Source organism: Bos indicus x Bos taurus, chromosome 6, assembly GCF_003369695.1.
Source record: "Bos indicus x Bos taurus breed Angus x Brahman F1 hybrid chromosome 6, Bos_hybrid_MaternalHap_v2.0, whole genome shotgun sequence".
Taxonomy (NCBI): Eukaryota; Metazoa; Chordata; class Mammalia; order Artiodactyla; family Bovidae; genus Bos; species Bos indicus x Bos taurus.
Window position 1 is genome coordinate 11,224,532 of NC_040081.1, and position 14,621 is coordinate 11,239,152.

Sequence of the window (14,621 nt, forward strand, 5' to 3'; positions counted from 1 at the left end):
TTCACAAAGCAACCAGAGGGAGTCTTTCTAAATGCAAACCCCATCAGGTTTTAACTCATTTGGTGAAATCTACTGGCTCAGATGGTAAAGAATCTGCCTGCCAATGCAGGAGACCCAGGTTTGATCCCTAGGTTAAGAAGATCCCCTGGAGGAGAGCATGGCAACCCACTCCAGTATTCTTGCCTGGAGCATCCCATGGACGGAGAACCCTGGTGGGCTACAGTCCATGGGGTCGCAAAGAGTCAGAAACAACTGAGCGACTAACACTTTGACTATTCAGTGAAATCTATACCCCTTGTAGTGACAGGCTTTTTGCTCACCTCTCCAAACCCAGCTGAACCACCTGCCCAAGTCTCAGGCCTTCAGCGCTTCAGCTTCACTGATCTTTCAAAGTGCAAGTGTCTCCCTACCTGGGGACAGGTGGGTCCCCTGCCGGGAAAGCTTTCCGCCCTGTGGCTTCACCTTCTCCTGAGATCCTACCCAGTCACCCGAGAAGACTCCCTGTTCTCTATCATTGCGCCCCACTGGTTTCCTTGCTGGTAGTTCAGCATCAAAATTGTGCATCTTATTATCCATCTACCTCTTTTCTAGTCATTTCTCCCCTTAGACTATAAGCAGCGCTTGATGAAGGTACAAGAGGAGAGTGGAAAAAGTTGGCTTAAAACTCAACATTCAAAAAATTACATTCATGGCATTCAGTACCATCACTTCATGCCAAATAGATGGGGAATAAAATGGAAACAGTGGCAGATTTTAATTTTTTGGCCTCCAAAACCACTATGGACAGTGACTGCAGGCATGAAATTAAAAGATGCTTGCTCCTTGGAAGAAAAGTACAACAAACCTAGACAGTGTATTAAAAAGCAGAGACATCACTTTGCCGACAAAAATCCATATAGTCAAAGCTATGGTTTTCCCATAGTCATGTACAGACATGAGAACTGGACCGTAAAGAAGGCTGAGCGCCAAAGACTAGATGCCTTTGAACTGTGGTGTTGGAGAAGACTCTTGAGAGTCCCTTGGCTAGCAAGATCAAACCAGTCAATCCTAAAGGAAATCAACCCTGAAATATTCATTGGAAGGACTGAGGCTTAAAATGAAGCTTCAACATGTTGGCCACCTGATGCAAGGGGCCATCTCATTGGAAAAGACTCTGATGCTGGGAAAAATGGAGGGCAGGAGGAGAAGGGGGCGACAGAGGATGAGATGGTTGGATGGCGTCACTGATTCAATGGGTATGAGTTTGAGCTAACTCAGGGAGACAGTGAAGGACCGGGAAGCCTGGCGTGTTGCAGTCCATGGGGCTGCAAAGAGCTGGACACGACTTAGCGACTGAACAACAAGCACAAATGAAGAAAGTATGATTTGCACTTAACATTGCTAACCTGGTGCCAGGCACATACTGGGCACTCAAAAAACATGCCCTGAATATATAACTAGAGAGCTATCTATCCTTTCTATGAGTGGCCATCCCTTTGTGTTTTGCAAAACGTTTGCCCTGTCACACACAAGGAGAAGTTCTCAATGGACTTTCCACTGAAAAGAAAACCTTAAGTTAGTTTAACTGTTCCTCACACTGGGCTAACAATGCTAGGCAAGGAAATTAACTATTAGCCTCAGGATTTTAATAATATTTATCAAGCCATGTGAGCTGCTTTTTACTGATAAAAGCTCTGGGAATTTACCATTTAAAAACATTTTATCCCAGTTTTGCTAAATAACCTGGGCAAATGCACAAGCTTTTACAACTTGAAATTATATTAATTCAAAATATATGTATAAGGGCCTATGCTTTACAAAGTGCTGCAGAACTAGGTATGAAAGTGGGTGGGATATAAATGATGACTAAACTGGGAAACCTGTTCTCAGAGAGTTTCTTCCACTACTCTTTCTGAAAGGTCTTCAGTTTTTCAGAACCTAGTGATTTTCTTAGAGATCTATGCAGCTGAAATCTTTTCAGATACTATCAAAAGGACTTTTCTCTAGATCTAATTGAGCATAAAGCAATTCAAAGCAACAGACAATTATTAAGTAGTTACTATATTCAAAGAAGTATAAAATCAGGTCAGCTCACTTTGCCAGGTTTATTCTTACTGTATCATACATCTAGGAGGAAAAAGAGAGAAGCACATTGAGGGAAACTATTCATGACATTAAGTTTTCCCCTCTTGCGTTTGAACACCGTAACTCTTCCAAAAGTCACTCTGACAAAAAGTCATCCATATGAAATAATCTAAGAAAATGACCATTTTAATAGGTACTCTGCTCTTTCAGGTGGACAAACATTTTAAGGAAAAAAGCAGACATGCTTTCTCTGTCTCATGCCTCTCTCTCTCTCTCTCACAGCACTTTCTAAAACAAATGCTCTGTTAAAAGGCTAATTAACTGACTGCATTTATACTGATAGAAACAGAAATCTTGACTCTCCCACTAACCGTGATTCCTACAACAGCGATAAATGCTGCTTTACAAAAATACACCTTGACAGAAAGCCGAAAGACAACGGTGGAGGAATGTGTATGCCGTGCTGGTCCAGGCAGCGTGCGCTGGCAGCACAGCTGGGTTTTAATTGTGCAGAAGGTCTCTTGGGCTGCAACTGCTTCATTATCAGGATCTAAAGAACAGGCCTTCCAGCACCAGCACGCAGGGTCCTGGTCTGTACAGTTTTATCATCTCTCCTTGGGTGCCCAGTTCCTACCACTGAGTACAGGCACTGTGAGAGCCCTTGCCACACTTTTCCCTGCTCGGTGAAATGACGCTTTATCCGCACGGGGTGAGGAGCAGCTTTCTAGACTCTGATTTCAGGGGAATAAAAATGTATTCTGGGTTAAGAAGTACCTGAAAAAGTCCACCCCACTACTTCAATGCCTATCTCTCTTTGGCTATCTGTCCTGTTTGCCTGCTACAAAAATACCCATTATAAAGCCACTCATGGCCCAGGACAACACTGGGTTTATCAGGCAGGGACCAGTTTTGGCTTATGTGCATGCTCAGGGTTTGCTGATTTATAAGAGAGATGCCTTCAAATTAAAAAGATAAAAGTGGTTGTCACAGTGTAAAAAATACAGGTTTCTCTTGAACAACATGGGTTTGAACTACATGGATCCACTTATACACTGATTTTTTTCAATACTAAATAGTACCATAGTACATGATCCATGGTCAGTTGAATCCACAAATGAGGAACTTTGAATAAAGAAGAACTGTGTACACAGATATTACTATAAATTACATGTGGATTTTGAGGGCACAGAGGGTCAACATCCCAACCCGTGTGTTGTCAATGGTCAGCTGCATTTTCTGAATAAGCAAGCTAATACAAAGACTGACTCTAAAACCCAAACCCTCACTTTGTTTTATTTATAAGAGATATATTGACATCTTATAAATACAAAAAAATTTTGATGGGTAGTGAGCATTTACAGAACGCTAACACTCTGCTTGTTACTAGATTTTGGACAAAGGATTGGACATAAAAGCTGGCACATGACTTCTTAGAATTTTAGAAAAGGGCATTTATGTAATATGACTTTAAAATCACAGCCTGCTTTGATCCAATGCTGTATATTAACCTGAGATAAAATATTTTTAGAGTGTTATTAAAAAAAAAAGTGGTGGAGATGAAGGAAAATAGGGAGTAGAGTTAAAGGATATTAGTTCTGAAGACCTTACCTACTATTAACATGGCTGCACATGGATGTTCTATTTAGACCTGCTTCCTACAGAAAGGGCTGATACATCAACAGCGTCATCATAATTTCACAAAACAAAATTATAAGGTAATGAGTTCTCCAGATATACAATGGAATCCATGGCTCTCCTAGTCCTTGAAATCTACATACATATATACATTTATGGTGGTACAATTTATACTGAAAGTAATTTTCTAGAAGAGAAAAAACCCTATAATGATGAGGAAAAGATTATTCTCAGATAAAATACATTACAGGCTGTAATTAAAATGTATAATTCATGCAGATCATCTGAATCTAGGTCAGTGGTTCCCGTAGTGTGGTTAGTCCTTAGACCAGCAACAGCAGCCTCATCATGACCTAGGAACTTGTTACAAATGAGTAAGGCCCATCTCAGGCCTCCTAACTAGCCCTCCAATACGTGTTTTAACAAGAATGTAATGGGATTCTGATATGAACTATACTGTGGAGAGTGAAAGAATCAGACAGAAGCAACAACTTGCACAGCTTAAAGAGATCTAGGCACAAGTAAGGATAAACACTGAAGTTGACTGCAGAGTCTGCACCGCAGATCTTAGAAGAAAATTTCAAACTTTTTTTTTTTTTTGAAGCTCATGTCTGACTTTTTGTGACCCCATGGACTGTAACCTGCAAGGTTCCTCCATGGAATTTCCCAGGCAAGAATACAGGAGTGGGTAGCCATTCCCTTCTCCAGGGGATCTTCCCAAACCAGGGATCGTACCTGGGTCTCCTGAATTGCAGGCAGATTCTTTACCATCTGAGCCACCAGTACAGGGTTATCTAATAATCTAGTGCATCAGGGTCGGAGTGTGGAGGAGAATCTGGGTAGAATCTTTGGCTAGGAGGCAGGTATTTATTTGTTCAGAGTGTCTCCTTAGGTCCGACAGGAATGAGAAGCACAGAGGAGGAAAAGCAACAAGGATGGAGCCTGCAGAACAGGGCTGGCGTCACTGCCCCTCCATTTAAAGGACTGAAAATCCACAGATAACATCACTGAGCCTAAAGAAGCCAGCATCTGGAAGCACCAGGAGGGCACTCCCTCAACAGGACGCACCTGTCAGCTTCTGCTCATTTCTTAGGGCTCAGATGTCCAATCCCCATATAGTTCACTTGCTCTTGTCCTTCTACTTCAGTGAGAAAGAGGATGAAGGAAAGGGAAATAAACGTCCCCAAGATGGAAGGAGAAGGACCAAGGGCCAACCCCTGAAGTGAGTAGGGGTGATGCCATAGACACTTCCTCCCCCTCTGAAACCATTCTTCTGTTTGCCAGGTGGAAGATAGCAGGTGAGGGTGATTTAGTAACCAGAGCTCATCTTCAGTAACGAGAGTTATCGGAACAATAATAAGAACAAGAACTATTCCCACCAGGCATTGCCACGGCTCTCATTCCCCGAAACCCTCTGAAGTAGGCACTGCCATCCTTACTTTAAGGAGGCTGACACCCTCCCTCTCCAAGTCTTATTAAGGCCAAGATTAAAGCCCAGGGCCATTTGGCTGAAAAAGCCCATGTTTTTCCATCTGGCTACTTTGCCACAGCCCCTGGACATTTTGGTATAAAAAATTCCGTAAACAAAACTATGAAATGGGTGGCTTGTCTCCAGAGCCACCACTTCTTCAGAAGCTCAGGCTCACTCGGTCCTTTATGTCAAAATCTGCACTCAAACTCATGGACAAACTGAAAAAAATGACAAACTCATGGACAGTAGCGATTTGCATTTCCAAACTAGAACTGTTTGGCTTGGAATGAGAGTATTTGTGAAAAAGATTTTTCTAAAAAAACCGGAACAACTATTTAATTGTGAGAATTACTATTTGTAAATATGATCAGTTAAAATACATTTTCCTTGACATCACCACTGTCTAACATCTAAATGAATAACTCTACTGGGCATCTTAAAGCTTAAATACTCAATAGCAGAGGAAGAAAGGCGTTTAAAAATTATGTCAGACTGCACTTTCAATTATATACTCTCTAAAAGTATCAGAAAACTCTTCCAAGCCTATAATGCTTACAGAAGCAACTGATAAGCTATTCAAAACTACAGCGCTGCTTAGAAAACCTCCCTATCCGTGAAGTAAACAGTAACTTGTTGATAGTTGCAACACTGCCCAATTTACTTCCTGGATAGATTCACTTAGGTAATCTGCTTTCTCACTACAAAATAAAGACAAAATATATGATCCACCTACAAAACTTCTGCAAGAAATATCTGCAACATTTTACATTAATGAAGTACCATGGCTCTTTCACTCAGTCCTGTCCGACTCTTGCGAATCTATGGACTATATAACCCACCAGGCTCCTCTTCTCATGGGATTTTTCCAGGCAAGGATACTAGAGCAGGTTGCCATTTTCTCCTCCAGGGGATCTTCCCAACCCAGGGACTGAACCTGTGTCTTCTGCATCTCCAGTATTTGGCAGGTAAATTCTTTACCACTGAGCCACCTAGGAAGCCTATAAAATCCCACAGGGAATCTATTATTTATGCCCAACTATCATGTTGTGGTGAATCTTTCAGCTAAGAATTAGTAGTTGAAATTAAATCATTCATCTCTTGCAAATGTTATAGTTCTCAATCTTCTGATCCCTGCATAGCTACCAATATAGCACATGAATAAAGACACCCTAAAAAATTATTTGTAGGTGATGGTATCCAAAATTAAGAACCAACTATAAAACATATAGATTAAATTATACTTACTTAAAAGAAGACAATTTAATCAATATAATACAATAGTTATAATTCTATCTCTAGCTTTATATTTCAAGAAATAATTTATAAGCAACTATTTAAATAGCCTTCAGTTCAGTTCAGTCGCTCAGTCGTGTCTGACTCTTTGTGACCCATGGACTTCAGCACAGCAGGCTTCCCTGTCCATCACCATAATTTCCCATATTTGCTGCAACCCTGGATCAGTCTGTTAGCCCCAGTAACTGTGGTCCCATACATAACTCAGCCTAGACATTCATTCACTCTAGGGGAAGTCAGCTTTCCATTTCCATATGTAATAATAAGGAAAGGCTTCTAGGTTACTCAATGAAACCTACATGTAAAAAGCCACTGTTTTGCTCCCCAGTTTTATTCTTCTTCTCATAACCTGATCTGTTCACAAGTGGGTTAATCTAATGAATCTGTTGCACAATGTCTCTTCCCCCCACAACCCCCCGCCGCCACCAAACCTTTCTCTGTGAGGGAGTTCTGGCAAATAACAAAATGAACAACAGTGAGGATCTCATGACCCAGTCCTTGGGCTCTGGCTCTTTCTTATCTCTGTTCATCTTTTTATCTTATCTGTATCTCTCCCCAGGACTGTTTCCCTAATTTAAAAAAATGTCTGTACAAATGGTGCAATGAAAATGCCTTTCACACCCCTAGCCTGGCAATAAAGCCCCTGGAGAAGGCAATGGCACCCCACTCCAGTACTTTTGCTTGGAAAATCCCATGGATGGAGGAGCCTGGTAGGCTGTAGTCCATGGGGTCGCTAGAGTCGGACACGACTAAGTGATTTCACTTTCACTTTTCACTTTCATGCATTGGAGAAGGAAATGGCAACCCACTCCAGTGTTCTTGCCTGGAGAATCCCAGGGACCGGAGAGCCTGGTGGGCTGTTGTCTATGGGGTCACACAGAGTCGGACACGACTGAAGCGACTTAGCAGCAGCAGCAGTAGCAGTCCAACCAGATAAGGGTCATACCCTCCCAAGCCATCTTAACACAGCAATAGTGCCTGAGCACTACTGGCCCTATTTCATATCTGGAACACACTAGGGACCATTTAGCTCACCAACTGGGTAATGAGCAGTGAGATGATCGTCTTTTCTCAATATCATATCATTAAGTAGCTATCCTAATTCACTATAAGAACTTGGAATGTTAGGTTACTTAATGGCTGCAATGGCATCTGAACATAAATTTGGAATAAACAAATAATGGTTATAATATTAACAATATTGTTATACTCACCGAATCACCTATTTTTTGGCAACGATTTCTATTTGATGCATTTAATTTTAAACAGTTATTGAATGACTACCATTTTCCAGGCACTCAGGGTACAAAGGTTATCCACCTTATTGTCTACCCTTTAAGGCGTCCACACCATAGTAGGGGAGAAAACCATGTGAAAAACCAATAATTAAGATACAATCTGTTAGGTGCAACGATAGTTCAGGGCTGTAGAAGCTGAAAAGTGGCAGAGATCAGCAGCGTAGCAGGACTAGACCACTTTCTGCCAATGGGAAATCACCTAAAATTTATCACCTCGAACATGTGAATTTTAATAATCAAAAGACTCCCTAAGTAAATGTACTATTCTTTGGGAGTATTATTATTATTACCTCCTAGTCAAACTACTAAAAGCTATAGTCACCCCCTATTAGATGTTATTATTTACTTCATCCACATTTAATACTTGAAGGATCTAGTCAAATGGGGGACTATTTACAGACTTCCTTCCTGGTGGAAGTAAACTTTAAAAAAAAAAATTGTTCCTATGTTCTCTACCACACTGTAATGATACAGATAAGCCGCAATATGGATACAGTCCAATCTAAACCTCTTCCTCTAAAAGTCATTACTCCTATTGTAGGCAGTCGGTAGTAAATAGCATGATGAGTCAGGTACATGCATTTAGAAATCATTCGATTATCAGTGTAGACCATTTCTTCACTCTACACCAAGACAACATTTTGTAATCAAAAGGATCTGGATTCTGGCTGATTTCTATCATTAAATCTCTGAAACACAAGTGTTAGTCTCAGTCAGGCACGACTCTTGGCAATCCATGGACTGTAGCCTGCCAGGCTTCTCTGTCCATTGGTTTTCCTAGGCAAGAATACTGGAGAGGGTTGCCATTTCTTCCTCCAAGGAGGGGTAAAAATGATGTGACTTGACTATCATATTAAGTCCTCACAATCTTTGAGCTATCAAATAAAGATGAGTGAAATTGTCTCTGCATAGTTTTGAATATGTTGTGCTTAGTTGCCCAGTCGTATCCAACTCTTTGCAAGCCCGAGGACTGTAGCCCACCAGGCTCCTCTGTCCATGGGCTTCTCAAGGCAAGAATACTGGAGGGGGTTGCCATTCCCTTCTCCAGAGGAACTTCCCGACCCACAGATTGAACCCAGGTCTCCTGCATTGCAAGCAGATTCTTACCGGTATAAGCTACAGGGAAGTTCCTTGAATATGCTATAAATGTGTAAATGAGTAAAATGAGTAACGAGAGTGCACGCATCTTGACAAAATATCTAATTCATAGGAACACAATCCGTGTTTCACCTGGCTGTGCCACAAACTGTGTGGCCTGGATGAGACACTAAAATCCTTTTAACCTCATATGTGACAAGTGAATGGGTCACTTCAGGTATTTTGAGGTGGAAAAGTGGAGCTGAACTAGTCGCTCTCTAGAGTTTCTTCAGGCTCAAACATTGTGAAAGCCTCTGAAAACATGTCTTTTAGACATTTTCTCTACCTTTTTATCCCAGGCTATGAAAAGAAGTCTCACTGTCAAATCATTTCCAGACATCTGGAAAACTTAAGGCACTGCCAGGGTAAGACACCAAGGCAGTTAACAATTAAGGTGTTATTAGTGAATCATGTGTTCTAAGAGGCCACTTGTGGGCTCTATTATCTTACTGTCACAACTGTGACCTGTAAATAATACAGGCATTTGAGAAACTCATTAACTTTTACAACGCTGAGGTACAGTGTATTGTATCAAACAAATCTACTAGAGAAATCTCAATAGAAATGCACGTGTTCCAAAGCATATAAAACCTCACAAGGGTAGGGAAAATATGAACAAATAAGACCCACCATTCTTCAAAATTCTCCCTATCGAAGAACTTTGTAAATGGAACACTGAAGTGAAAACGGCCCTTCACACTTTATAACCTCACAGATTTTCAATGATAATAATATACTTATCCCTGATGGTTCAGTGGGTAAAGAACCTGCCCGAATGCAGGAGACACAGGAGATGCGGGTTCGACCCCTGGGTTGGAAAGATCTCCTGGAGGAGGAAACGGCAACCCATTCCAATATTCTTGCCTGGAGAATCCCAGCAATAGAGGAGTCTGGTGGGCCATAGTCCAGCAGGATGCAGAAAGTCAGACATGACTGAGCACACACACACAAAATATACTTATCTAGGTTCACATACCTAACACATACTCATGCCAGATGTGTATATTTCTGAGTGTGACACCTGTCGGAGCCAAAGCAGTAATTGTAAATAAGGAGCACATATTCAAAAGAATAATTACAAAATGCCCAGAGAGGAAAAAAAGAACAGGGAAGCCCACAAATTGGGTCAAACTGGTGCCAAACTAGAAATCATGGCAAGTCAGAAAACATCCTGGATAATAACATTATAGGAAGTTCCAAAAACCACGCAAAAGATGCTTTTAAAGTAAAACAAAGTATACAGTAACCCAGTTTATCCACGTGACATATGTTCCAAGACCCCCGGGGGATGCTCGAAATCTTAAATAATACTGAACCCTATATATACCATGCTCTTTCCTACACATACATACCTGTGATGAAGCTTAATTTACAAATCAGGCACAGTAGGGTATCAACAATAATAACTAAAAATAAAATAGATCACAATACACTGCAATAGACATTATGTGAATGTGGTTTCTCTCAATATCTTATTGGGCTCTACTCTCCCTTCGTGTGATGACATGAGATAAGACATGACCAGACGGAGTAAGGTCAATGACACAGGCATTACGATACAGAGTTAGGCGACAGCAGGAGGATCATCTGCTCAAGGTGATGCTGGATCACAGAGCCATGATGCCGCCGTTGGCTGGAGGTCAGAAGCAGACCACGTGGATGGATGGGGATTCAGGGCAGAATGGAGCAGGACTGCGCTGGACCATGTAAGATATCATACTTCACTACTCAAAACAACGTACAATTTAAAACTTACACATTGTCGATTTATGGAATTTTCCAATTAATATTTTCATATTATGGTTGATCGAGGATAACTGAGCTACAGATAAGGAGGGACTACTGTAATGAAGCCATAAGGACCCACGCTATTTTACTAAGCATACAATAGTGTTCTGTACTTACAGTTCAAGCTGCTATAATACAGGAAAAATGAACGTCACTAATTCCTTCTTCCATATAAAGAGGGGAGACAGTATTCAAACAAAAATTCAAAGGAACGGGCAAAATGGCAGTGCTCTGGTTGGGAAAAGATGAAGACTTGAAGGGAGCAGGGCCGATATGCCCGACATTAGGAATGGCTCAGTTCAGGTAGAGATAAACTTGGTTCCGGGACTTTTATAAGCTATTTCTGAAGTTTGATTTTAGATACTTTTAGGAAAGGGGTAATACATCACACAGTGACTCTGAGAGAGACTAATTAAATTTTCCAAGTGGGCTTGATAATGGCTGAGACAGCCTGAGATTAACCTTTATTCTTTACAGCTGGCGTCAGAAAGAACAACTGCTCTCTCTCACTGTCTTCAAAAGCGGCAATCTAGGGTTTATAGGTCAAAGATCTGGCAAGTTCTATCTCTTCATGTTCCATGAAATATATCAAAGTGTTATTTATTAAATGTGCTTCTAATGCAGGCATGAGAGAAATCTACAGGCTATATCCCAATCACCTTATTTCCCCAAGAGAAAATTCTGCCAGAGATTGTGCTTATGTGACACCTATAGGAGAAAATCTAGACTGACTCTTCCTCAAGACTCTGGCAGATTTCTTTAATGTAGTGACCAGAGTTGGAAACGAACACTTTGACTGTTGTTGTGAGTGGCTGCTTCAAGAATTTTAAGAGTAGAAACAGTTGTGGTAGAGAAAACCACAGAACAGGCCCTACACTTCTGATAAATGCCATCAGAGGTTGAGTTTAAATCCAGAGTCAACCTGAGGCTGGAAATTCCCCCCACAACAACAGATATGCAATATGGCTCCTACAGGTTTTGAGATACCTAATTGAAAAAAAAAAGGGGGGGGGGGGCAAACTAGGATGAAGTATAGAACACAAGTGTATTTGCTGACAGCTCAGCCAGAAAGAAGAAATCAGGTTTGACTCGGAGAGTAAACAGGTTTTGTTAAAATGTAATTACTTCCATCCTGACATGAAATCACAGTGAGACATGATTTCTTTAAATAGTTTTACTAACTTAAAATCAGCATCCTAGTCTGATGGAAGTTACTACCTCATTTTCATTGCTGGACATAAACTGTTTAGTGGTCATGACTGCTGAAAGAAGAGCCACTACTAACATTGTTCTTATTTGAGTTCCCAGGACCTAACCTGGACGTAGAGACTTGTGTTTGTGCTTTCTGGGGGAGATCAGAAGGAACTCTATGTTTACTTAAAAGTGAAATCACTTACACTCATTAAAATGAACTCTCTAACTCCATTCCTCTCAGAGTTGTAACTTAATCAAAAATCTACTTCTCAGAGAGTCTACTGACCATATGGCACAGTGGCCTCCTGGTGTTACAGAAATGCTCATTCAAAGCAGGAATGCGTTCCAGAGGAGTGGGGTACCCACAAATAAAAGGGCCTTGGCAGGTTCTGTTTCTTAACCACTTTTTAGAATAGCATCTATTATCCAACAATACCCAATCCTCTGTCTTCTAAAAATCCAAACTGGCAAATTGACATTTATATTAAGAAAAGATCACCAAGGAGTTCAGCAAACCTTACTTCTGGTAGTGGGCTGGCCGGTTTGGTTAGGATTCCTCCTACATAAACAACATTAGGCAGGGTGGGTCTCGGGAACTCCAGGGCTACGTCTGTACACAGCATCCACAAGCTGGACCCGTAGACCAAGTCATACATGGACTTCTCCGGCAGCAGGTTGTATTTCTGCATGATCCTTTCATATTTGGGAAGAACCAGAAAGCTGATCCCTATTCTGGAAATGAGGTAAACGCCGGTGTTTTTCATCCTTTGCAGCAGGTTCATGTGGTCTGTGAGGAGTGAGTTAAACTCTGGGACGTAAGCCAAGGGTGCAGGAGCGCCCACTTCAGCAGGATACCAAAGGCCGGTTGAAAATACAGCATATTTAACCCCCAAGAGATGAGCTATCAAAAATCCACACATGTCATTAGGGTCCACCAGCAGCAGGTCAAAGTTCTCCTGTTTTAGACCCTGAATCAGGGCGTGGTTGCCAACCATCATGTCACAGTTCTTGGTATAGTGATCCAGTATGTCAAGCAGTTCGATTGCTGTCAATCTCCCAGAGAAAATATTCCGCATTTTGGACTGCAGGAAAGCATCCGAGGTGGTACTGTTGAAGATCCCTGGGTAGCGCTGGAGGCTGTAGTGATTAGATGGCGCGATGTCTCTGCCTTCAGAGAGGAGGAACACTGTGTGGTGGCCTCTCTCATGCAAGGCCGAGGCTAGTGTCTTGAAAATGTACATATGGCTTTCGAACATAATTGGCGGCACGATGATGATTTTGGCAGCCCTGGCTATCCCAACAGCACTCCACAGGAGCATGAAATACGGAGTGTAAGACTTCATAGCTGAAATGACAACCAGAAAACTGCTTAAAACAGACAGCAATCCTCACCATTCAAAACTATCACAAAGATGCTTTCTCACAGGATCTGATGATCCAGTACTTTGCCTAGGGATGGCTTTAAAAAATTATCCCAGTATATGTTCTGTCTCTTCATTTCTGAAAGGTGTCTCTTAAAATATAGAATTGACAGTAAGACTGCCATAAACTGAAATAGATTTAAAATGTATCAGCTTTGGAACAACAATAGAGAACTCATTTTTTTTTTTCTAATTTGAAATGAAACCTGTAAGATTGAATTTGAAAAAAAAACTCTCTTCATTGAATAAGAGCTATAAGCCATCTATGAAACCTTTGTATATCTTTTAATTGAACATCAATGTTAATCCCATACCCTGAACTGCCCACTGCTGTGACTAATAGAGCCTATTACTACTGGCATGTCCAAGAAGACCAATGTTAATACCCTTATTTTGGGGTATATCAGCATGTATGTCTCTTTTAAAATCATTTTATCACAGCAGCAACATTCCCCAAGTACAACAAAAGCATACCAAAGAAAGATTATGTATCAGAAAATCATCCTTTCAAGTAGTAATTCTATAGAAAATAAGTTTTTCCACAAGAGAAAAAAATGACTTTTAACGTGACTTTCTCCTTTATCTAAATACCCTTAAGTATCCTGGCCAACTCTGTTTATGTAATTTATATCAATTTGCTGACTCATTTCAGGGCATTATCTAAAAGAGAAACCTTTAATACAAAAGTTCAAGAGGGTTAACTGAATCTCAGTAAATACTTGTGAACAAGAGGGCTGCTGAGTGACTGTGTCCTTGACTGTCCTCTCTGAGTTGTACTTGCAATTCAGGTGCAAAGGACAAGTGCACAGAATGGCTCATGTTTCCTCTACTCTTCTGCTTTACTTAAGTATAGACAATAGTTAGAATCACCTTCTACCATTTTTTTAGAAATACCTATGCGGGCCACTGCATATGGAAACTCACCCTATCTTCCCAATATAATTTACATTTAGATTCTAAATTAGCCTCCAAATAGGGAAAGACCTAAACAATAACTACCCATGAGAACTGGACTTTTCTACTTCAAAGAACAACTCAAAATAGATTTACATGCAATCACCAAACCAATATCTGTGTTTACCCATCATATATTACCCATCCTGTTTGTACAAATTCCCGCCATCTAAACAGAGTTTAAACAACTATACCTTCTCAACATTCAAACACTGCAAGAAACCTAAAAAAAAGACGTTAATAGCAGGCAAACGATAGATTTTTCCAATACCAAGATTAAACTATAAAATATATTTCCAGATGCTTTTCAAACCAATTCCAAATGATACTATATCATTAAGTTATCATTACTATAACAGTAAACTG

General features: G+C 40.8%; 1 protein-coding gene across 1 annotated transcript in view; it reads right to left on the reverse strand.

Annotated features, from left to right (window-relative positions):
* UGT8 (UDP glycosyltransferase 8) overlaps positions 1-14,621 on the reverse strand; it is a 108,832-nt gene that overhangs the window by 61,348 nt on the left and 32,863 nt on the right. The window contains exon 2 of the mRNA XM_027543740.1: positions 12,402-13,225. Coding sequence (XP_027399541.1) covers positions 12,402-13,223 — 822 coding nt within the window. The 5' untranslated portion in view covers positions 13,224-13,225. The remainder of the gene's footprint in view (positions 1-12,401; positions 13,226-14,621) is intronic.